The 26,397-nt window shown below is 38.0% G+C and overlaps 1 protein-coding gene across 1 annotated transcript; it reads left to right on the top strand.

Moving 5' to 3' along the window:
- The first annotated feature begins 3,208 nt into the window (after positions 1-3,208).
- Positions 3,209-18,452, top strand: LOC104275424 (ubiquitin carboxyl-terminal hydrolase 46). Its single transcript, XM_009871374.1, has 8 exons — positions 3,209-3,284; positions 4,077-4,290; positions 6,550-6,779; positions 10,042-10,118; positions 15,490-15,573; positions 15,865-16,062; positions 16,879-16,957; positions 17,948-18,452. Exons 3-8 carry the CDS (start codon positions 6,567-6,569, stop codon positions 18,047-18,049), a joined length of 753 nt encoding a protein of 250 aa, XP_009869676.1. The 5' UTR covers positions 3,209-3,284; positions 4,077-4,290; positions 6,550-6,566; the 3' UTR covers positions 18,050-18,452.
- Positions 18,453-26,397: the final 7,945 nt, after the last annotated feature.

Here is a 26,397-nt window from a genome sequence, read left to right as displayed (position 1 = left end):
GCTGCACTGCCGCTCTTGGTTTCTATGAAACTGCATTAGATCCAGCCACGGCACAGGGTTGTTCAGAAAATCAGAGAGGCTGGATCACATTAAAAGTGTTTGAGCAGGTTTTCACTGCAGAAGTGCCCAAAATGACTTGCTGGGAGTGCGAACAAGCTTAAAACTGTGGTAAATAGTCATGGTTGATTTTTGCTGTGGATCAACCTCAACAGGCTACACACTTTTTATATTTTATATGGTTGGTTTAAACTGATCTCTGAATCATCCTTAAAGCATCTCTAATACGTATTTTTCCCAGTTTAAACCTGACTCGAATGTACAGTTTCTGGTATGTTTTGGCTGGGAAAATTTTTTATTCTTCCTTCTGCTATCATGTTAATGGCTTCTTGGGGATACTTCCTATGGGAAATGTAATATATATACAGTGTAGCATGGTTTGAGTTTACTAAATAGTCTGTCTACATTTTTTTTTCTCCATGTAATAAATCCTGCATTGAAGGATTAGGTCTCTGCTCCTTACCTGTTTTCCTACTCTTATTTTTCTATGAATTCAATGTTATTTTTTGTACACTTTAAAAAAAACCCAAACAAACCCAGACAGAAATTGCCCTTGACATAAGAAGGTACAACTCCTAATTAAGTCCATGGGAGATACGTCAGCTCACCCAAAGATTGAATTTAGTCCTTCTGTTTTATTGGGAAACCAGCACACAGTGCTTCATTTTATATTTGCAACAGCCGAGACCTGATTTTGGAAAAGTAATGCTCTATGACTACCTGTTACTAAGCATATGTTGTTTCAAAAGCATGTACTTTGGAAATATCCATGCAATGTGTAGTTTTTATATGAAGATTGGTGAGTACACCTTGTGGATTTGTTTGATTTTCGCTGATAATTTTGTTTGGTAAATTCTGATTCTTGCTTTTTCTCACAATATTTACAAGACAATTTAAATGCTAGCAAGGATTTGTCAAACCATCTGGCATCTTCTGAAGTAAGAAACCCTGGCCCTGGAGGAAACACAAATGAGTAATGTAGGAGCAACTAGTTAGCAGAGCACTTGTGTTCTGTTTGTCTAACAGTATACACTTACCTGTAGTTTACAAAAGAGGGGGGAGGCTACTTTTTAGAGATATTATTTTCCATGAATTTTTTTTGAGTGTAGAAAATACTGCAAAACTGGAAAAACACACATTTCATTCATACATTAGGGAACTTCATTTGAATTCTAGATGTGTAATCGAAGAAAACTTTTGCTTTGATCTGAATGCTGTGCAGTGAGTATTAGTATGAGGATGGTTTTCTTCAGAAGCTGCATTAATCTTCTGTAGTTATGTTTTTTCTTTTATCAAAGTTCTGAGGGTGATAGTGGCTGTTTCACTGTTAATATCAGGTAGGCGAATGTTTATCCGTTTCTTTCCTCTTGGGAAGTCAGATGCTTCACCGAACCTGTGGATCTTTGGCAAGGCTGACTTTCCAAGCAGAGAAAAAAAATCTTCATACCAAAATTACATAATTATCACAGTCACCTCTGTTGACAGGTGGCCAATAATTACTTTGTACAGATCTTTCCTTTTTCCAAGTTTCTCACTGAGGCTCAAGAGAGCCTGGTATGGACATGTAACATATCCCTTGAGCTTTGTGTGGACCCTTGTGCAGGTAAAGTACTTTAGCCTCAAAGGCAACACCTGGGAAAATCACATACACTTGGTCTGAGCAGTGAGCTGTGTATGTGAGAGAAAGGGGGAGACTGGAAAGAGATCTGAGGAGGGGATGTGGAACACAAAAACTTTGGAGCTTTTCTGGAAGCTGCCAACTTGAAGGAGATATTTTCCTTTCAAAGCTTGCAACTTCTCGAAGAGCACCTGCACTGAGTTTCATGCCACTGATTCTAATGACTAGAATAATCTTCTGTTGATGAGTTGACATGAAATAATAATCTAACGTAGCAAGCAGTGGTGGTGGTAGTTGCAGTAAGGAAACACAAATCAGGCTGTGGGGAAGGGACCGAATTACTGAATTTAGTTGCCAGTAACTTTGGAAATTTTAGCTGATAAAAATCTCTGAGCAAATGATGTATTGAACAAATTGCAGAGACATGGGAAATTTCAGAAATTTTCAAGTGTTTAATGCGTTGGCATGTTTACAGGGGCATTTTACATGGTTTTATGAAAGTCAACAAACTGTGCTGTTCTTGTGTGGTGGAAATTCTGTGACATAATATATTAATGCTTCCCACTGCAGAGCATGCTCAGTAAGGAAATAAATGTAAGATGTCAGTAAAACAATTGTCATGCGTATTAAAAATTGGTTGATAGGTCTTGAATAAATGTATGTAGGGAATACTTGTCCAAATTCAGCATTTTTTGTGAAGTCCTGCAGGGATCGATATGCTTATAGAGCAGGTAGGAGTGATGGCATTTGCTTTGGCAGCAATCTAGCTTGTTTGCTTGCTTGGTAATCAAATCTTATTTAAAAATGGGTATTTTAATAGACCAGGACTACAGGCAACACACAAAACTAGTGGCTGTATTTGACAGACCAGTAGCTGTGAAAGCAACTTTGCTGTTGAAGTGAAGACACAGCTGAACATGATTTGACACACCGATACGGTGGCTAAGAGATGTAACAGCGCTTGGGCTTCCCCATCCTTTGATGGTAGACAGGACAAATCGGCAGATATATCACACTTGCTTTCGACATTTGTGATGTTGTTACTAGAACCGGGTGCCAGTCTGGAGCTCGAGTATTGTTAAAGGCTGCTGATGAATTAGAAGGGATTCAGAGGTGTTTCACTAATGCCTAGAAAACCTGCCTTACATCTAGGAACTGGTTTATCCATGAAAACCTTCAGGGTTTTGCCCAAGATCGACAAGCATCTGCATGAGGCAAGAGTGTAAAGGGATCCAACTGTTCGTGTACACAGTGAAAATAAGGAGGAGGTGGGTGTGGGGAGAGCCACTGCCGTTGTGACCTGTTACTTCTAATCAGCCATTACTAGAGGGTCTAGATCAGGCCGGCTCCACTACCTAGAACTGCAAATATTTTTATTGGCTCCTGTGACTCGTGCTTGTGTATTACTAAGACAGAGTTAGCTTGGCTAATGGTAGCTGAATGGAAAAAATTAGTTTCTGTCTTGATACTGTCCATAACTTTTAGAATCTTAGTATTCTAAATAATTTCTTGCCTCTTTTTTTTGTAGGGCACCAATGCCTCTGCTCTGGAAAAAGACATTGGCCCAGAGCAGTTTCCAATCAATGAGCACTACTTTGGCTTGGTCAATGTAAGTACCATTCTCAGCAGGCAAACTATATGCAGAACTGTGGCTTTGATGCTACTTGAACTTTGTTTCTGCTTCCTTTTTTTTTTTTTTAAATCCCTCAATCTTGTTCTAAGGCAGGATTGTAATTTTTTTTTTAAAAAGTGCTGCTTACTTTCTAATTTTGTGCAAAAAGTGGGTTGCAAAACTGTATCAGGTTTTTGAAGATAGCTTCATATGCCCCCAAAGAAAACAGTTTACTCTTCTATGAATGTTTCCAAGGATTAGAATTTACACTTCGGCAAAGCTGAAAGTCTTATTTTAGCTGTGAAATGTGAAAGAGGAAGTGATGGAAGTATGTACAAGCTCAGGTACAGCAGTCTGCACTGGGGACTCTCTAAAGAGAAGGGTTTTATCTGACTAAGGAGAGAATGAATGAGAAGTGTGTTCAATCATTTGTTTATTCCCATATAAATAAAACAGGTATAGTAATTCTTCCCATTGAAAACACATTCTGCTACTGAGCAGTAAGATAGAGTCCAGCAAGAGTATATTAACATATGGAAACATATGAGATTCGCTACAATAAATATATCTCCTGCAAGTGGAAACTTTTACTTTGTATCCTAGTTAATTAGAACACCAAAATGTTTTTTCTGTGAAGTGTCAGGGCTGGGTGGGGAAGTACATTCCTACAGCAGCTGCATGGCAAAACTTCTAGTATGTGACAGGGGCACAGAAGCCAGAAGTTGAATGAAACAACAAGCTTTATTGTGATGCACAGGGATTAAGACTGTTTTTAATTTTACATGGCAGTTTGGGAACACCTGCTACTGTAACTCCGTGCTGCAGGCATTGTATTTTTGCCGGCCGTTTCGGGAGAATGTATTATCATACAAGGCCCAACAGAAAAAGAAGGAAAATCTCTTGACTTGCCTGGCAGATCTTTTCCACAGTATTGCTACTCAGAAGAAGAAAGTTGGAGTTATTCCACCAAAGAAGTTCATATCAAGGTTACGAAAAGAGAACGGTAAGTGTGAAACCGGAACCTTCTTAGACATTCATACATTGATCAGGAAAGTATAAACAAATACTGGACAACATGATCATATTAGTCAGTTGTTCAGATTAGATTTGTAAATTGCTTTTAGCACCTTTTGGGGTTTAGATATGAATATTTTAGTATCTCTATACATGATATTATGCTTGAAATATCCATACCAGGTTTCATATGTTCCCAGAGGTGCATGAATTAATGATGTTTTCACAGCACGGTGGGACACACCACACTATACAGTGAGCTAAGGCTGGGAATAGGGTGACTCTCTGCTCTAATTTTTCAATGTTGTTTTTTGTGCGCATGGCATATGGCAGAGAGAAACGTTGAGGGGAGTTGGCAGCATAGAAACTGCGTGACCTGGGAGTGCTACACTACGGGTCCAAAACACCCTGGAGGACAGGAAACTGTTTGTAGTGGGGGTATTCAGTGGACTACATGTCAGCTGTTGCTCTTGTTCTTAGAAGTGGTGGGCACAGTCCTATCTGTGAAGCATCAGGCCTTTTTTAAGCGTTAGGTTGGCAACAACATATGCTTAATCTTGGAGTAGTACTGTCTAAGGGATGTGTAGAACATCTTGAAATACGGAAGCCTGCCACACAGCATCATCTTGGCCTGGATTCCTAACAATGTGGGTGGTATGCTTAGAAACAGAAGAGCTTTGAGTGAAGAGGCAGAGTATGAGTCAAACACCTGGAAGAAATCTCTTCCTGATGACAGCGTATAAATGGGTAGATTGTTCATTCCATAGCAGGCTTTTGAAAGTGTGGCAAAGTTTGCTCTGAGTCATCTAGTGATAAATGCCTCCACACTGTTGGGGATCACTTTTAGGGATTGGATCTTATGTTTTCAGCTTTTTAAAATTAGGGCCAGACTCGGCACGTATTAACCTGCTTATGTGTCCGGGGTAGACACTGCAAAGCTGAAGAATCTGTGCACTGTTTTCTGAGGAAATCCACATGAGCTTTTTCAGGAGCAGAGGATAAAAATACACATTTCTTAGGAGTACGGATTATATTTTCTTCAACATGGTGGGCAAATTAAGCCTTCTCTGGAGAAGTCTGTACTAAGTCACCACTGTGATATTCTCCTCTCCCCCTGCAAGCATTTCCTATTGAAGAGGACAAATTTTCTTGTCAGACTTGTGTGTGAAAAATGAACTTTGTTAGGTGGTGTTATTATTACTCTTTGTCGTGGGTTAAGTTTGGTGTGCTGCCAGGTATACCCACAAAGCACTATGTCTTACCTCCTCAGCAGGACAAGGAGGGAAAATAAGATGAAAAAAAAATCTTGTGCATTGAGATAAAGGCAGTTTAGTAATACAGAAAATAAAAAAAAAAAAGGAAAGGTGACATGCAGAAGCGAAGCAAGACCAAAGGAGATTTATTTTTTATGTCCTGTCAGCAGGTGATTTCAAGTCACTCCCTGGGAAGCGGGACCTATGCAAACGCATAGGAGTTTTTGTGGAAGTCTAACATCCTGATAATGCGTGCCCCACCTGCCTCCTTTCTCTTAGCCTTTATTAGTGACCATGAAGTCATGTAAACATGAATATCCCTTTGCTGAGGTTGGGCCAGCTGTCCCAGCTATGTCCCATCCCAAACTCTTGTGTATCCCCAGCCCACCAGCCTTTGGGGGGTTGGTGAGAGGGAAGCAGATGGAGAGACAGCCTTGATGCAGCAATGGCCAAAACGTCGGTGCATTAGCAACGCCATTCTAGCCATACATACAAAGTGCAGCGCGGTATGGGCTGCTATGAGGAAAGGTAACTCCATCCCAGCCAGACACAGTACACTTGTATGTGTCGTAACGTCTTCAGTTGCCCCAGTCATGTGCCTTACTTTTCAAACTCGGTGATGTTCTGAAGTGTCTGAGAGACTTCGAATATATGGGTGGGAGTCAGTGATGCCTAAAATTAAGCATCTAGCCTGAGGAATTAATTGGGGTGAGTCACCCTCTTGCTTTCTTCATTAGCTGTAGTGGGAGCCTACACAATCAGCTCCAAAGAGTGTAACCTTTCAGACATCTAAAATGAGGCGAGATGAAGCCTTCCCTCCAAGTAGTTTCACTGAAGCCAGCATGACTGCAAGACTGCTTTTCTTTGGCATGATCATAAATACTTCACTGAGCAAGGGCCAATACATGGATTTGGAAAGAAATAACAAGTTTATTTTGCTTTCTTGAAGGAAAGGTTACACTCAGCTTTAGGAATTTTGACTCTCTTCTTCACAGATCTCTTTGACAACTACATGCAGCAAGATGCACATGAGTTTTTAAATTACCTGCTCAACACCATCGCAGACATTTTGCAGGAGGAGAAGAAACAGGAAAAGCAAAATGGGAAACTCAAAAATGGCAACATGAATGAAGCTGAAGAGAACAATAAACAAGAACTCACCTGGGTGCATGAGATTTTTCAGGGAACACTGACTAACGAAACTAGATGTTTGAACTGTGAAACCGTAAGCATTGAGATAGATGGTTTTTGTTGTTGTTGTTGTTGTTACCCATTTATAGATAGATACATTTTATATATATAAATATATGAATCTTTTCAGACATCTGAGAATTGTGGATATTCCTGTAGACTTCTTGAAGTGAGTATATTCTTTTCTAAAAAATTTATTTTTCTAAGCATTACTTGGCTAACTTATGCCAAGTCTTGCTGTCCTAATACATCTCTCTACAGTTGAAATCCTTGTTAGTAATCAATACTCTTCCTTGTTACTGTAACTTTGGGAGAAGATATTCACATCATTATTCCATGAATAAGTGAAATCTTAAGAGGAATTTGTATTAATTCAATCCTAAGAATATAACTGGCATATATAGGGTTTATTGTTAACAAGCCACATGTTTTCTTTTATCTCCCCAATATTTTCTAGAAGATGTTGTCAGTTTGAAGTCTCTTATGCTTGAAATATGAGTGAAAACTAGTTTTAGTTGGGAAATGATCTCCTAGCAATTTCTGTGGTTTTCAACCATGTACTCTTTAGGGAAAAGAAGGAGTAATAATAATAACAATAAAAAATTCTGTCTGTAAGGTTGCTATGTGAAAGAGTAATACAGACAGGCAAAAAATCTGTTTGAGGGAGAACAGTGACAGTGACTTTCCAAAAAGTTTGGAATTAACCTCACCAAACTTTGCTTTGTGAAAGGTAGGTGTCCAAGATGAACTAGTTTTCTCAGGTCCTTCTGTAGATGATGGATATGGCAAAGGAGCTCTTGCAGGGAGCTCTCTCCATCTGTCTCTAGGCTGTTTCATAAAACAGTTTTTAGCAGTATCAGATATAATAATGGGTTTTTAACTTGGACCAGTACTGCTACCAAGAGCTTCCTCTAAAGAAAATATAACTTTAGATCATCTTCATTAAGATGAGAGAAGGTGCCCAGAGAAGGTGTCCTCAAACAGCAAGCTAACATTAAACATCTAATTTTAGACAGCTGAAGTCAAATGAGGTAAACTCTACCTAGATCCTACAAGATGTGTAAAAGAATGTATTCTGACATCTCTAATCATAAAGAATAGCTCTGTACTCCAAGAAAATATGGCTTCTCCAGGGTTTTGTATCAGAGAGGGAGGAGAAAGAAACAAAGTGGTAGTCAAAAAAAAGGGTTGGACTGAGTCTGGAACAAGCTTGCATAAGTGAAAACATGAGAAAGATATTGAAAATTAATTCTTTAATCCATTTAAATTCTAAAAACCCAAGTAACAATAGCAAATTAAGATAAGTGAAAGGGTAGAATTATTTTTTCAACTGACAAGCTTCTTTAAATGGTTGTGGCCTAATTCTGAATTAAAATCCAGTGTTTACTCAGACAAACTGTACTGAAGTCAGGATGTGTCCCGGGGTAACAGCAAAAGTGCACAATACCCTCTTTGTAATTCAAAGGGACCAAGCTTTATGGGCAAAATAGCACTAGACAGTGCTGCTGTAGCTTCCTGTGAACACAGAAATACTGTATGCTACTCGGGATAATTTTCCAGCTTGCTTTTCTTGTGTTACTGGATCTTGAAATCTTTGGGAAATAGTAAAACAGATTAAGAGATGTGTCTTTGCTAAAATACTCACATGTAGTGCATGCAGAATCATTCAGATTTTAGCAGTTCTTATTCTCACTTACAAAGGCTGCAGCTTGAATCTGGTTTTCCAGCTACCTTTAGTTTTGGTCTGTATTATTCTAGCTCCAGCTAGCTCATCTTCCCCTTTGAGTAAAAATTTGATGTGCTGAAATCAGTTACAAAATTCCTAGCTTCTCGATGGTGTTCAGATGAACCACTGTACAAAAGCCCAGACTTTTCCAAGTGTTTAACCTCTTTCTTCATATGCAGTGTGTCTGACAGACCTCTAGTTCCAGCCATAGAGACATGATGTTCTCTGAAGCTTTGTTGCTCTGTCTTTTGAATTTTAGCTGCCTGTTTTTATTGCAGTTGATTGCTGCCAGTTTTGTTTCCTGTCCCTTGTGGGTCAAATCATGTTTTAGGGAGGATTCTTTTGTTTGAGGAACTGCTGTTCATTTTCATTGGGTGCATGTCTGATAGTATCAAAATTCAACCTGCTAAAGGTATTCCACTGGATTCAGGACGGATATGGGCTGCATTCGTCGTGTTTACAGGGTCCCTGACATAACACAAAGATGAGCTGAAAATAGTACATAACTTTCACATCCATGGAATTACAGAAATCTGAGCGTGAGGCACTTATGTCAGAAAAACAGATTTAACCCTTCACTGAAGTTCTTGATTTGAACTTCACTGTCTTATCACCTGATTTAGTTATTCTAAGGAACTGTAATCACAGGAGGCAAAATACGGAGTGTTCATGCAGCATTTTATGAACAGAATTCGCTGTTATGAATATAACTAAATCCATGTGCAGGAAGAAATTCTGCAGTCTTTTTGACCCAAGGGTTACAACATTTAGCTGTTTGAATGATTTTTTTTTCCACATTACTTTATCTTCAAGATTAAACACCAAATGAAAAATCATTTTCAAAGCAAAAGTCAAGATCTATCATTCTGAAAATATCAGGAGTTACTTTTTTGAAATAACCCCTCCTTGTTAGAACTTTTCTCCTCTTGTGCATCTAAAAACACATGGGCAAAATTGAAATGATTTTGCAAATTGGAACAATATTTAAGGGGGAAATGCAGCCATGTCAGCCAGAAATACAAGGTCAGCCTTCTGAATGCTCACTGCAGAGAAAATATAACATGGCTAAATATGACAATTATTGACAGATGATTATTTGGAAAATATCTTCATTGCATCCTTAACAGTGGAAATAATTAAGGAGGACATAATCCATGATTATGTGGTGTAATATATTATACAAGGGGTTAATAGAATTCCAGTAAAATAAGAAACTAGGCTGTGTTGCATAATAAGGGAACATACGTAATGCATCAGTCGTGGCTAAAATAGGGGATGATGATTCCGCTTTAATGACCAGTAGTCTGTGATCACTGGCCCATAGCTGGTGGGCTTGGATAAGTGGAACAGATGGAAGTTAAATTATATGAAAGCTGGATTGATACAGTTACTAATAAATAGAGTCAAGCTGAAATGGGAAAAAATTAAAAGCATTGAAATTAATTGTTTTAGTGTAATTTATTTCTGCAGAAATTGCTCCATCTTTAGCATTTGCACATAGCTATAAACAATATTTAGATGTATGGCGTTGTACTAAGTCTCTGTTTTACATGTATATTTTTTGCAACAGGTTAGTAGCAAAGATGAAGATTTTCTTGACCTTTCTGTTGATGTGGAGCAGAACACATCAATTACACACTGTCTAAGGTAAATGAATACATCCCTTTGGCAGAGAGTTCTGTCTGACTTTGCTAAATTTTCCAAGTCTAGTAGGCATAGAAAAAAGTAGAGTAAGACTGAGGGATGAACTTTTCCTAAGCAGAAGAAAAAGACTGTAAACTGGATGTTTCCTCTAATGACAAAATATAAACTGATGTATTCCATTTACTCACTACCTTTTACCATGTATGTTTGAAAGAGGGAAAAAAAAGAATCTTTTGGGTAAAATAATTGATTGCCCTGTCATCTGGAAGAATTGCTGCAGAATAATAATTGGCTTCAAATGGATTTAAGCATGGTTACCTTTAAGCTTCTGCTCAAGTGCTTTGTTGATGAGGACTTAATGTGTGTTTTAAAAGTTAAGTGTGTGCTTTGCAGAATCAGTGCTAGAGTCCCTAGAGTGCAAAGGATTTCAGAAGTCTACTTTTCTGTCATTTAAGTTTCTTCTTCTGTGTCTCATCCTAAAATTATGGAGAGAAGTCTTTTATTCTAAATTTCAGTTCTGCTTCTAGCACAACTATTAACTATTAGTAAAATACTTCAGGGATCAAAATAATTTTCAGTCTTGCATGGATGATTATTCTGTGAGATTTAAAATATCCAGAGTTTTAGCACTGATATAATAAACCAGTACCTAGATTTAAGACAACATGCTGCTGCTGCTCTAAGGTAATGATTATTAATTGATCATATTGCTATTTCAAGCTCCAAAATTGCTAGTAGGTTTGAAATTGCATTTAACAGTTATTCTGGAATGCCTAGGAATAGTTGCCTGGCATCTCACCCCAAGACAAGAGTTACAGAAAGAGAAAGTATATGAGGAAGTGAATCAGAAAGAAGCAATTTCACTGTGGATACAACTGTACTGAGTAATTTCTGCTACATTTTAAAGTGCTAGATCCAGTAAGTTTTTCCCTTCTTAACTTCTGTTCAGTCTCCTGTAGGACACTGTAACAGTCCTTAGCCCTCAAGTAGTCCACACAACAGTAAATGGTCTCATTTTAAAAGGTGAGGAAACTGAAGAGCCACTTTGGAAAGGAGTGCATTATTATTTTTTTTTCCCACTTGTGTCTTTGTTGGTTCATGTTCACTGAGAATTGAGTCAGTATTGATACTGCAGGCTTTTGTCTGCACACTTTTAAGTTCTTCATTGTAGCTACTACTTTGAAGTTTTTTTCAGCATTACTTACTTTTTCATATGGTGTTCAAAGTCAATTTGAAATCACACTAACTTCAGCAAGGAGGCTGAAGTGTGCATCTCCTGAGGTCCTTTCTAACCTAAGTTGTTATTTGATTCTCTGATATACAGTTACTGGAGACTGAGTAGTGACTTTTCTTACAGCTTAGTCTGGTGAATTTGTTAGAAACTGCTGCTGTGGATTTTACATCTGTCCCTCAGCTTTCTGCAATTTTTATTTAATTTCTCAGTTATTAAGCTTCCTGGAAATGTTTTGTTTGGAAAGGCCATTTTATGCAAAGGCACAGAGTACTTCAGTAAAAGTACCAATAGCATTTCTACCACTGAACAGCCTGTGGCTGTGACTTACAACATAAAAGAACTGCATCTGCGTTACTGTGGCCAACAGGCAAATGGTGGAGTTGAACAGGACCCCAGGAGGGTAGCCCCTATCTCCATCTCAGACAAGGTGCTTGTCCAACCTGTCCCGAAAGACCTCTCAGCAGTAGTAGTTTGCTTGCCTACCCCAGTCCTTCCTGTTCTTACTACAAACAAACTTTTTGCACTGTGTAACTTGAATCTCCCTTGTTTCAGTTCAAGCCCAGTGTATTCTGGACATAAATCAGCAGTTGCTCCCCTTCCTCTAGGCAGCAGCCTTTTACATACAGGAAGAATGCCACTGCTTTTTTAAAGCTAAACAGCCTAAGGTCATTCAACCTTTCCTTGACAGGCTTTCTTCTCTAAATTTCTGCTCGTGTTCATTACTCTGGCCTTCTCCTCGATTGAAACTCTTCCTTAAACTCTTATCTTTCTTGGAGTTGCCTAAAATTAGGCACAATACTCCAGCAGAGATCTACAGAGTCCTGTGAAGAATGGATGTCCTAGAAGTCTGTTTAGACATCCCATTATACTACTTGCCTTTGCTCCAACAGTATGTCATTCATTTTGAAGTCCATCCATTTTTCCTTTTGGAAATAAAGAGAAACATAGTCCTGTTTTTTTTCTTTTCTTGGGGTAGGAGGTGGAAGTTGCTGCTGACAGATTAATCAGGAAGAGTGTCAAAACCTATTGTCTATTCTGATTGTCTTTTACACTATCAGCATGTTTACCTCTGTTTAGAAAAATGTATATTCAGTTAGAATATGGATTTCCTCTCATTACAGTATTAACGCGTTATTAAATGAAATGTGGGTGCTTTTGTGGTTTCTGTTAATAAGAATGGCCAAGTTATTACTATTTTTTGGAAACTTTGCTGTTTCTTTTTTTTTCACAACTGCTTTGCTCTGTCTTTATAGCTTTAAGTGCTACTGCGTTGAAAAGATAAACTGCAAGATAACATTTAACCAGAATGAATTTCTTTGCCACTACAGATGAATGTTCTTTTTAGTAATTTCTGTAGCTTTTCAGATTGAAAAAGTCCTTCTGTACATAAAAGGTCCAAACAATACAAGCCTCTGGCATAGTTTAATTCCACAGGGTAGGCAACTGGGCCTGAAGCAATAGAAGTCTAATAACATACATATCCATTAGTTCTATTCCCACTAGGAGTTTACAAAGTTTACCAGTCCATTTGATCCTGACTTTTAACTAGTCTGCCTGTGCTTTTTTATTCCACTAAGAATTCTCTTATATATGCATATAACCAACAGAAAGCGTCTTTGACACTATAGCACAGAGGCAGTAGAGAGATGGACTGTGGAAGCACATGATGTCAATGATAAATCAGTATATCTTGAGAGGATGTATTTAAAAATCCCTTTCTCCTGTTAATGGAATAGGAAAGAGATCTATCTTGAAACTAGTTCTGCAGGTATAGAGAAAAGTTCCTTAAGCCCATAGGTCTTGTACATGCAGACTTTGCATGAACTTCAGTTAATGATCTGTTGTTTTTAACTGTTCAACATCTGTTGGAAGTGCCATGCTGAAAATTCTCAATTGATGAAACAGCTACTGAAGTTGCAGTCGTAAAGCACAGCAAAAGGATCTGCTTCTCACCTGCACACCTCCCTTCCCCCAAGGAAAGAGTTATTGCCTATAAATATGACACCAGTTTTGTCCCCGGTACAGAAAAAGGAATCAATATGTGCTGTGTAAGTGAATTTATAATGCTTCTAAACTTCATAACTGTGCCTCACCTGCTTTGGCAGAATAGGGTGACAGCCTGTCAGGTGAAAGTAGGAGACAAAGGAACAAATGCCAAGGGACAGGTAAGGGAAAGTCCCCGAGCTTTTTGAGTATTTGCATATTTCTCCTACTTCCACAGGCATAATTCCCATAGCAGCAGAATAATACATTTTGAAAGGAATTCAGGAATTGTTTGAGTTTACTTCATTTTCATGGGAGGCTTGGCATAGAACAAACCGGTATCTATCAAATTTCTATGATCTATACATGTTTCTTTACTTTAGAAAAATATTATTTCCATTGCTTCGCTTTGACATGGGAAGGAAACTGATAAACTCCGCAAGTTTGTTTGGTTTTTATATGAGACTTTTGGCTTTGAATATAGACATCAGACTCCTTAACAGAAAACCTAAAATTTACACAAGCACGTTCTACTGAATTTGGCAGCACTGTATTTCCCACACATATAATCCATCTCTAATCTTTATTAAAGTTTTATCTCTTCACTTATGATTCCCTTGAAGGTTACCATGTTTTTCAGAGGAGTTTGCTGAATTTGGTTTATTTTGTCTTTAAATTCAAATCAGATATTTGAGGTCAGTGTTTATCACTTCAGCAAATCCTTTCCAGTGATTATGCTTTATTTTTCTTTTAGGTAAAAACTATATTTATAATCAAAGTTTTGTTGCAACTAATCTTTCAAAAGATGCATTTTGTCCTTTCTGTTCAAATTGCTTAAGACCACATAAAACTGAAAATCTAGTAAAAACATTCTCAGTCAAATATTACTCAGTCATATGAAGTGCCTCTCTCTGCCATGCTCTGTTAACCTTAAAGAACATAAAACCCAAACATGGAAAATCCTCCTCTTTTATGAAATTATGTAAACAACTCCAAATACCTATGACCTGGCTATATAGTCTTCAGCTCTCCCATCTACCCCTGTGGTGATGATGTTGGGAAGAAATAATCATTCAGAATCTTCTCTTTGGCTGTGTAGGATGATTCTGGTGCTGCTTACTGTGAGAGCAGGCTGAACTTGCAGAGGGTATGGCTTCAGCCTCTATGCACGTGAACTGCAATGGTCAGACTGAGTTTACTGGGTCCAGATTTTTCTGGAGTTCAGAAATCTATTGGGTACAATCAACAGGATAGTTCCATACTTCGTATATATCTATTTAAGGCCCAAAGTGACAAGAAGACCTGTGTGCTTAAAGTGGAGCATAGGTGCTTATGTCTGCCTTTACAGTTCTCAAAACACCTGTTCAGCTGCAATGCAACACTAGAGGTGATAAAAAAATTACTGAATTTTTTTTTTACTGTTAGGTTTTTAGGTACCTAAAGTTCCACTCCAAAACATATCAGCACTGTGACTTCCAACAAATCTTTTCTGTGAACTGAGAGACACTATTAAACCAGCCTTCCTCTGCTTCTCACTTCAAAAGCTCAATCCAGAAGTATTTCCAAGTGTATTTCCTTCATCAGGATTTACAAAACCTTCTATACTAGCTGACACTTTCCTCTTTAGACAACAAGAAGGAAGGTATAATCAAGTAACTTCTGGGTGACAGTTCAAGAGATTAGATGATGCAGAAAAATGAGTTCAATTTATTTCTTCTGTGTAAGAGGATTCAAACTTATCTTACAGAAGACCACCATAAAATGTGAACTATTTGGGGATGAACTTGAAGTGAACTTGAAGCTGTTCTATTCTTCAAATTATTTAAAAAGGGACTGGATGGATAAAGCAACTACATCCAAGCCTAGGCAGCCCCCTGACATGTAAGAGAGCAGGCTGTAAGTCCGATTTTGAGCTTTCTGACCCTCTACCTGTATCGTGTAGAGTGCCTTAACTCCAAATTCTGGGTTGTCACAGCAGCCAGATACCTTAAGTCCCTTTGCAAACCCCAGTATAATTGCTTTAGCTATTTTCGAAAACTGGACTCAGTGGAGAGAGGATTTCATACCGTATGTCCCTTTTAGGGTTCCAGTTCATCAGTCCAAGAGGGGAAAAGGTGTTAAGATCCTTTAAGAACTGATGGTTGTATTTGTTTACAGAGACTTCAGTAACACAGAGACACTATGTAGTGAGCAGAAATACTACTGTGAAACTTGCTGCAGTAAACAAGAGGCACAGAAAAGGTAAGCAAAGAGGCTATTCTACCATGTTCGTCCTGGGCTTTGACAAACCTACTCCTTGATATTTATTGTGTTTAGACACCTAGAAGCCTTAAACCTCACCTGAATTTCCATGTGGGCCAGGGAACCTACAGACAGATTCAAAGCTACCACACATGTCTTAGTCTAGAAGCTACTGCTAGCTGACTACCGTTACAAACTGCTTTTGTAATGCACATGTTTACTTGTTAAGGAAAGATGTAATGGCTTTGAACTGGTCAGATTTTTATCATATGCACTCTAACGGTTTCACAGGATGAGAGTAAAAAAACTGCCAATGATTCTTGCCTTACACCTCAAGAGATTCAAGTACATGGAGCAATTGCACAGGTATACTAAGCTGTCTTACCGTGTAGTATTTCCTCTGGAGTTACGCCTCTTCAACACATCTGGTGATGCAGTCAACTTGGATCGGATGTATGACTTGGTAGCTGTTGTTGTTCACTGTGGAAGGTAAGATACTTTCATATTTATCTTGAGCTATTGCCAGACATTTGCCAAGGGCAGAGGCATGCATGCCAAAATGTGAGTGTAGGGAGGAGGACATAAACCCAACTTTACCCATGTCTTGGCCTGAACCTCTTATCCACCCTCCCTCACAGTGAATCTGACCTTGTTTAAAAAGTCTCAAGCCTCCAAAAGTCACAAGTTTGGCTTAAATTAATGGAGGTGTCTCCTTTTGTCTCAGCCCACTTAGAGAGCTTGGGAGCCAGGACTCCATGAGGGTCGGGTGCTGTTAGCATGCAGGACCTACATCAGATCACCTTGTCTCCTGTCAAGGCAATGAAGATGATACCTTTAGTAAAGCTTCTCACGTACAGGATATTGTCAAATATGAAACAAACAAAAATCCCTGGGGCTCTGGGAATATGACTTGTTCTCCCTCTTCTCAAAGACTGTATGTAACAAAATACTCATGGTTGATATAGAACAATTTTCCCCCTTAATTCAGAAGGTTTTTAAAATATTTGCAATAGTTGATGCCTGCCACGAGCAAACTGTTAAGTATTCTATAGGTTAATTTGCAAAGGGTCATGGCACAGATGAAAACAACACATTTAGCTTTCAGTTCTTGAAGTCTTTGCAAGAAGTCAGTAAAACCATGAAAGGAGTGAATGTCTAATACACCACCAGGGGTGGGTTTACTATATTCTTTGTAACATTTCCTTATAATTCAGTCTGCTTGCATATAGAAATATGACTTATTGAAATGGGCTCAATAGGATATCTTCTAATATTTGGGGTCCGTGGTTTTGTTTTGCTTTTCAGTGGACCGAATCGGGGGCATTATATTACTATTGTGAAAAGTCATGGATTTTGGCTCCTGTTTGATGACGACATTGTAGAGGTCAGTATGCTGAAAGCCATGAGCACAACTTTCGTGTTTATGATCTCCTCTATTTGGAGATAAAATTCTAATCCAGATCTGGGTATAGATTACTACTCCTCAAAGCCGCAGTTTGGTTGTAATGCGACATTAGGCTCAACTCTGTTTGGAAGTAAGATTGCAAACTAGATTATTACTCCTGTAGTTCTTACTCTGTCAATGTCAGAGGGGTTTGTTTTATTTCAAGGCAATGTCAAATGTTTTTAATATCAGACTTCAAAGGCTTAATCTGGAATATTTTCTGTATCTGATAAAATCGGTTTGATTCATTAAACCCTAAAGTATCCAGGAACTATGTTGCAATCCTTGGCAATATACTTGGCAAAACTGGACTGGGTAAAGCTATCATTGCTGTAGAATTTTAATTTCTGGACAATTGGGATGTTACAAGAAAGTCTGGATTCTGTAGTTGATCTGGGTTTTTCTGAATGTAAATTGGAGCAGGATGGAGCCCACAGCTGTTATAGGTTCTGTCTAAGCATTCTGCAATTCACCCCTAAGCAAATCCTTTGTGACATTGTGGCACCTTGGGAAAATGGAGGTCTTGAATCTGATTTTCCATGAGTAAATCCAGTGGAAGAAAGTAAGCACTGGGACATAGGATGGGGCATGACTTGAAGAAGGTTTGTGTAAATTTCAGAAAAATAGGGTCACATGGTCGCATTTATGTGTTTTAACAGTATTCACTGCTGAATGCCAAGGATTCTGTTATTGGAAAAAGCCTAATTCAGTTAGGTTCCCTGAGACAAACATTCCAACTGACTTCCACAAGTGAGACCAGCAAGACTTAACCCCTGAAGATAACCTTTTCACTGCTTAAGTTGCAAACAGATTTTGCTAACTGCTACCTTGAAACAAAGAACTGAATTTGTCTTTTGTGTTTATACAGACGTGTAATCCGTGTTTGGTATTTATTTTATGTAACAGCACATTGTTTTTTGTATTTTGCAGAAAATAGACGCTCAAGCTATTGAAGAATTCTATGGTCTGACCTCTGATATATCAAAAAATTCGGAGTCTGGCTATATTTTATTTTATCAGTCAAGAGAGTGACTTGGCAAACTGTGACAATTGCACACAACGATGCTGCACGCAAAAGGAGGTGATGGCCCCCCTTAACTGACTTATACACAGACCAGATATGGTACGGCTGAACAGCGATACTCTCAGTCTCCTGTTAAATGGTCTATGTGACACCAACTATAACCGTCCATTTTTGACATGTGGAACTTTGTTTTGGGGAGGGGTTGTTTGTAGTTTTTAAGTCTGATTGAAGAGTTAATTGCAGTCAGGTTTTAGTGGAATTTATATGCACTAACATTTACAAACAGTAAGATTTGGATGTCAACTGTTAAACCAAATCCAGCTAGAGTAGTATTTTATATGGAAGTGTTCGTTGCATTTAGGGCAAAATTGTTTAAAACTTTCTAAACAGCTTTGGGGTGTATTGATTTACAAAGCATTCCTTTAAATACATCCTGACATATACCCATCCATTTTAAGTGTAAGGAAAAAAATCCATTTCATGATGATAGGAATTGTGGTTGTACAGGGAATTTTTTTTACGTATTACTCTCTGCTGCAAAAAAAAAAAAATATATTCCTCCAAAATCTTTTAAGCTTTGGGTTGTTAAAAACTTTCAGTGCACAACCTCAGGCCTAAAATTCACATAGAGGGATTTAAATTACAGTGGAACTAAGTAATTCTGAATGTCCAGTCATTTTGTTTATCGTGAGGTAGTACAGATGAGGTGAGATTTCAGAATTTACAGAGCGCTGGAATAAGGGGAGTGAGGTCACACATATGGCACAGAGATAAATTATGTTTATAGAAATTGAGCTTATCTTTCTGTTAAAATGATATCATAGGTTGTTTACTTAATTGAGGTTGCAGAGAATGCAACACTGCTCACGTATAATGTATCCATCAGGACTGAAATGACACAGTGCATTTACGTAAGCATTGTTTGTACAATATTTAAGACATAGATTAATCTTGTAATTTTCTGAATATCATTTTCAATTCTCAAGACAGAGTCCATTTAGCAACATACCATAATACATAACAACCATTATTTTACATAAGCTGTCATGTATATACCATCTCTAACATTTTGGCCATGTGTGACAGCATTTGAGTGACCACAGAAACAGATCGGGCTCTGGAGCATCTGATTTTAAAAGCGTCAAAAGGCTTAGTTTGTGATTTTACTGGGTGAATTTGGCTGGTACTAGTCATGCGCTGGCTAATAAAATTGCTGAACTCGCCTACTGGGATTTGGCAAAGAATTAACACAGAAGAAAGTATCACTAGGGTATGAGAAGGGATCGATAGCAGGTTGAGGCAGTGGTAACACTGGGTAACTACCTTGCTTGGTTTGACACTTTCACTCCATTATGCAATTCATGAACTTCAGTAGCCAAATTCCTGTTCTGATGAAGTCAACAGCAAAAGCACTCCTGCTGTCTTCGGAGGGACTGATGGTTCTAGTATTTACAAGGAAATATTCTTATCTCACAAAATTTATTTCTACCTGTTTTATTTCACTCATTCTTGTGAAGTATTTATTAGGCAACGTTGCTTTCGGTCATTCTTTTCTTTAAGAAGCCTGCCTCCCACTTTATGGCCAACACTCCATTTCAAGAAATGGCTTTTGAAGTGCAGCTGAATCTTATATTTTAGCCTTCTGTAGGACAGAGAATAGATTTTTTTTTTTTGCATTGTAATCTACTGTGAATGTGAAATATCTTTTGTTAAATAATGGTGAAGACGAAGTACTGGCTTCTACTGTAACAGAAATTGAAGTTCAGTTGGGTTTATCAATGGCCATTTTGTAAACTAAGAAATGTAGCACTTTACATTGAAAGAGAAACAGAGATGGACTTTTCATCTATCATGATTTGCAACTTATTGTGTCATTAAACCAATACAAGAAAACAGAATGTAACCTTAGAGCACTTAGGCAAATTATAGCAGCAGTCTACAGAGATGGCTCACATGGATGAAGGCTGCTGTGCAGGCTCAAGACAAGCGTAACTGGGATGCAACTCCAGTTCTTTTATTGATATTAGAATGAAATGTTCTGTCTCTAACACAGCAGACAGACATCTTGCAGGAGACTTCAGCTCTCACTGAGGCCCAGGAGCTTTTCCACTGAGAAGCTAAACCTGCAAATCCCACTTGAATGGATTTATTTATAAACATTCAAAATTTCCATATAAAAATATAATAATCACTTGCCGTTTAAAATGGATAAGGTTTCCTCATTGGCAGTGAAGGCACTTTCTAGCTCAGCATTAACCAGTGCTGGACCAAAGGTCTGTACTTCCCAGTTTGCTGCTGAAGATTCTTTAGGCATTCTTCCATTTTAAAACAAGCAATGATAAACATATTCTTAAGTGTCATTTGAACATTTAGGGGTCATGTTTATATGAAAATTAATTTGTAATAAAAATAATTTTTTAATCAGTTCACTTATAGGAAGTGTTTTACATATTTCAGTAGACTTATCTGAAAATTTACTTTTAATGTTAATAATATGAATTAATATTGAAATGCTCAAGTACTGGATACAACTCTTTGATTTTCTCCAGCCGGAAGACAGTTCTAGATTGTAAAATACATGGATAATTGCAGTGTAGTATTAAGAGTAAAATTAGGAAAGTAAGCCTTTCCATAAAGTATGAAAAATTTTGAATTGATGCTAGCCCATGAAAAGATCATAGCACTAGTATCACACTAGTCCAACATCAGTAGTCTGACATCAACTCTGAAAAATTGTCGAATATTCGCTTTACACTAACACTATCTAAAATAGCAAGTATTTTGTTTTGATTAAAAAATAAATAAATCGCAGTCATTATAGAATTACATCCAGTCTACAGTGTGCTGAATGTCTTGGCTTTAGTGCAGCAAAAGCTGTCCATCAGAGCTGTATGAATAGCGCCCATGTAGGCAGCAGAACTTCTACATCAAATTAAGCACATTTGCAGGGGGTTTGCAGAATTGGGATCCTCACAACAACAACAATTGCATGACATAAAGTATTTTAGTTGATTAAATAAAGCATAATCCTTTTTCTTTTATGCTTATGAACAGATTTCCAGCCCCTTATGAAAGAATGGAATAATATTTAGGATAAACAAGGCTTTTCAGCCAGCAGCTAGAAATCAAAATTGTAGCGCTGATGTCTAACAGTGTTTTGTGCATCCCTAAAATGACTATTTTTTATGGTGTCAGGTCTTGCTGTATTAGGCCTGCTGATCTCTGAAGTTTTCTACTTGTTTCACATGCTGTTGGTGAGACGAGTTGTCCATTTATAAATCTTATTACAATGTTCTTACTTGGAAGAAAGAATATTTTTCTCCTGTGCTGTTTTTCCACAGAATCCAATGAAGAGCTGCAGTGCTGATGCATCAGTTGTCTTAGGGAATGAGCTCAGACCTCAACTTTTATGTTTCACAGAACAGTCTGTCAGAATTTTATGTAATTTCTATTTTTGGGACATAGCAGAGGGAGGCAGAAGAGAGAAGTGATAGAGAAACCATACTAGTAAAGCAGAAAATCTTGTTGAAATTAAGTGCTCGAGTTACTCCTGTCAATTTTATTTTAATAACTTACAGTTACCTCAGAGCTGTAGGTTGTGTATTACAAGTCTTGTTCCTTTAGCAGCTGGAGTAAAGAAAATAAAGCAGTAGGCATTTCCTTTGCATTAGGTTGAATTAATGTATTAAAGATGTAAGCTGAAACTGAAAATCACTTTATACGATGGGTCCTAAAGTGATGCCACAACCTGTCTTTTAACTTCAGACATTGCATTTCATTCATCCGTCTGTTACAGCATCACGTACCTGGGACCTGAGCCGACAACTTGCAGCTGCTGGTGATTTGATGTCTCAGTAGCAAACCCTTTTGTCTCTGTTGTGTCTCTTTTTCGTTGCTCATGGCTGACAAGTGTGAGCAGTATCTTACAGCTGAATGTGTACTAGAAATTTTAAGAAGTTTGGGCTGTGTACCTGTTCTTTGTTAATACCTTTTATAAGCATTTGGTTTAATTTATTTCTCTTTTGTTGGACTGTTATCGTATTTGTATAATAACTTATGCAGTTAATTTTATTAGTTTTCTGTTTTAATTTGTATGTACTGTGATATTTTTTTAAGTGTAATCAACCCAAGCACTTTAAGCAATAATGTCAATCTTATGAAATTCCACCAGTTTAACACTTTGCCTTTGTCTTTTTGCTTTTGCAACTCTTTGCTTGTGTGATCTGGTGTCTCTAGTTACAACCCAATTTCCATTTTTAGGCTTGTTGTCCTAGTTGAGTTGTAAATTTCGAAAGCTTAAATTTTTTCATACATAACAAAGATGCGGTATTTAGTATGTGTCTGCTACAGATATGTAGCTGGCAAGTTGCACTCACAGTGCACATTTCACAGCCTTTTCTGCTACCTACTAACCTGAGAATGACTGTAGTTCTTTAATCTGTGGCACATTATCAGTAACTATAATTTAAAAAAGCTCCACCTCCGGCAGGAGAATTCTCTTTTACCAAACACAGTTAGCTGTCAATCAGCTGATGATACAGATATTGCTCTCTTTGCCATTTTATCTGTGCTCTGTAGAGTCTCAAGTGTGAATAATCTCAAGAGCTGCATTTATTCTCAGCCCTTGTGTGAGTGCTAGGAAGGAGAGCAATCTTTTTTGCATCTTCTTTCTCTCCTCTTGGGCTCATACAGAGCGAAAAGATAATGAAGTAGAGTAAGTGCTGGTGGAGAAAAACCACATGATCTGTCAAAGACACTGGATATTTCTTGAAGGCCAACATCTGTAGTATCCATACCAGAAAGTCACTGCCTTTCTGCGTTGTTAATGCAAGGGTTATTCTTAATTTTTTAGACATCATATTCTCTTTGATCAATGAAAAAGACCAAGGCCTTTTCCTGTTGCATCAATTCTGTTGCTGAGGTTTTTCTTCTCAATTTAACGTGACACTTAATTTTTAAATAGCCTTTGGGAAATCTGGATAGACACCCTTTTAATTTCTTTCCAGTTAACTTGCATTACTTCAGAGATTGCTTAAACCTGTCTACAAGATTTATTCAGATTAAGACACTCTTTTTGCCTACAAGGTCAAATAACACCTATCAGGAGGTATGTGCCCACCTGATGGGACCATCTGGGCTAAGCCCACACCTTTTTTATACATTAATGATTCTTTACCCCCTAAGAAGTTTGCTTGCTGGCTTTGCCCGAGTGATTTAATACAAAACCACACATAACTCCCTTTATTCGTGGTCTCAGAGTTCCTATAATTCTTTAATAATTCCACTTCATTTTGTTATCAAGATGGGGACTGTTGCACAACATAAATTGTGTGTGCCATTCACAGTGGTCAATGTAACAGTCTAATGCTTCTGTTGAAGACTGTTGCAGGTGTCAACTTCACTATATCTAAGAATATATAAAGAGTGTCTTCTCTGTGATAGCACGGGAGGTCTGTAGGAGGAGCGGGATGGTCATGCAGCTTGCTAACCCTCAGTTTGTACCCAGCTGAAGTTGGTGCTCCATCCTCTAGATAGTCCTAATCCTTCTCCTAGGGGTTCCAAAGTGGCAGGAGCAAACCCATTGCAAAGACCTTGCAGTTCACCAAAATAGCTTGCCGACCACAGCAGACAAGTAATGAATATTTGCAATTGCTCTCTCCCTGCTCCCCAAAACCTCGCTAGTAGGTATACCTTCCCTGAAGAGGCTGAGCTTAGAAGTCAGCTTTGTATTTGCAATGTTTTTCAGATTTGCAAATGTCCCAGGGCAGACTGTGCTCACACACTGAATTGTTTCCTAGTCCTCTATCAACTCTCGTTCTAACAGCAAGAGCACCATCAGGGCAGCTGTGTTACGGGTTCAAGTGCTTTTCCTGTAGACAATTTTCTAGCTTCAGTGGCTTCTGTTAAAGAAGGCCTAACACAAGCTCCATAACTTACTCATGACTCTGTAGGGGTAAAGTCACAATATGCTGTATGAATATGAGCATAAGGTAGGGGGAAGAAGAAAGAGAAGAGGAAGAAATATGGAGGCTTTGAATATGTATATCTGTTTGTAAATATATAGTTCCTCTCTATCTTGTCAAAACAATGCAATCATAATAAAACTACTTAAATATTTTGTGCTAGTTTTTTAAATGGAGTAAGAGGTAGTAAAATCATTAGGCACACAACTGGGGACAAATAAAAATACTGAATTTCTAAGTAAAGCATTAAATACATGGCGTATGTGCACATTTGAGTCTCTGCTCTTTTTAATCATGTACATGTAATTGAACCCTGCACTACCTGCAGATCTGTAAGATAAATCTCATGTTGGTTATTAAGGTGTAACATAAGAAAGCAGTATTTTCTCCTGCTAACATGTTTATATTTTACATAAAATAAACTCCCTAGCTGATCTTGCTTCCATTCAACTTGCTTTGAATTCAGCTGGAGCCAGACTAAGGCTGAACACTGATGTTGCTTTTTACATGCCATGCTTCTGAATGTCAGGTATTCTTACGGATGACAGGACTGCTGATGCTCGCTTTTTGTTTCATTTAATTGAGTCATTGCATTTTAAGTGACTTCAGAGAACATTTCACCACCTGGGCTAGCTGCCTCTGAAGTGTCTTAAGGGAATAAATTTTGTGTGCAGTTAATGAGTCCTCTCAGTGGAATATACATACAATTGCATGACTGAGCTCTGCCTCGTTGAAACACATCACTGACCTTGCCAATATTACTGAGAACAGCTAAAACCAAGTGGAATAAAAAGCAGCCAGAATTGAACAACCTTTTGAGTTAGGGAACAACAAACACTAATCACAAGCCCTTTAGCTTGGGATTTTACCTGTGACTGCTGGAGCGGGAGAGGGTTTTGCTAATGAGATCTAAAATTCTGGCAGAGAATTGAAAGGTTCCTGTAGTCTGCTTATTTTCTTAAAGTTATTCATTAGCAAACACGGTTTACTATCTCAAAAGCGAGGTAGATAAAAGGCTGGAGTTTCTTGCTCTTGTCTAAAAGGATTCTTGTTATTCTTTCAAAATCATTTATAGAACCAAAATCAAACATAGGTGTCAAACCGCATGTTAAATTTATAGCTAACACGCTATCAGATTTATGGCACATCAGACTACCAAAGGACTGAAAAAGGCATCAGATCTTACAGTGCAGGTTTCCTCTCAAATAAAAAACCTTGAAGCACCTTCAAATTTACTCCAAGGTTATTAGTACATAAGCTTTTAACTGCAGGATGGAGAGAGGTTTAAAACACAGGAGATGGCTGAAATAAATCACAAATCCATACTTTTAAAAGAAATAAAGTTTATAGTGTCCATATAAAGAAACAAAGAAGAGGTGTCCAAGAGCAGGGTTCTCAGTCACTGTATGTGAACTCTACTGGAGTTGGTCTCACTTCAGAAATTGTTTTCTCAGAAGCTGTATGTTTATCTACATCTTTGTTCCTTTTTTTTTTTGGTATGAGTTAATAATTTTAGATTAGATTAGGTTTTGTTCTCTGTAATAGACAGAGAAATGCTAAAAATATAATTGCATCTTGATTGAAAAGTTAGGTGTAGTAGGAGAAAATTATTTCTCATTTAAATACACTCACCAGACTTGAAACCACATTTATGAATCATAACTAAATATATAACATGGAGAACCATGTTTCTGGAGACATTAACTTCCTTGAATGTATGTGTGCAATTTAAAAATCAAGTAAGATTTTTTAAAGAAGAAAAACAAGACAACAATTTTCAAGGCATATAAATAGACATATATGATAACAATACATTTTAATTGTCTGTTCTGAAATGTGTTCCTCTTCACGTATTAGTTTTATATCAAATAGTATCTTACTCCACGCCTTGTTAAAGTTCACTCACCCTCATGGCAGGACTCCTTCGGCTCCTCTGCTGTGAAGCTTTAAGCTTTCCTCAGTCTAAAGAGGTTGCAGCCACGTGGCCTTGCTCTCTGGGAACCTTCCGTGGGGACAGGCTGTGGGGCCAGCAACCCTCTGAAGACCTGGATCTTCCCGGATTCTTTCTCCCAGGGCACACCAGACTAGTGATTGCTCTCTCCACTCCAATACACGTTTTCCCCAAGCTCATCTTCCCAGGAACACAAGCTGTGTGAGTTTTGTATTATTCCCAGCCCAGAATCACTTTGTGTTACGTGGAAAAATACATTAGCAGATCTAGGAAAAAAAAAAAAAAAGATGAACTACTGTATGTACTTCCCTGCTACAATTTGCTGAGCACAATGTTAGGGTTTGGATGTAAAAGACAGGCTCACTGTGAAGGAAGCCATTAGTGGTGTTCACCGCTCTGAAGAGTGACTATTATCAAAGTGAACATACTCTTGGCCTGTATA

Source organism: Apaloderma vittatum, unplaced genomic scaffold (genome assembly GCF_000703405.1).
Source record: "Apaloderma vittatum isolate BGI_N311 unplaced genomic scaffold, ASM70340v1 scaffold14756, whole genome shotgun sequence".
Classification (NCBI taxonomy): Eukaryota; Metazoa; Chordata; class Aves; order Trogoniformes; family Trogonidae; genus Apaloderma; species Apaloderma vittatum.
This window is presented reverse-complemented; position numbering and strand designations above follow the sequence as displayed.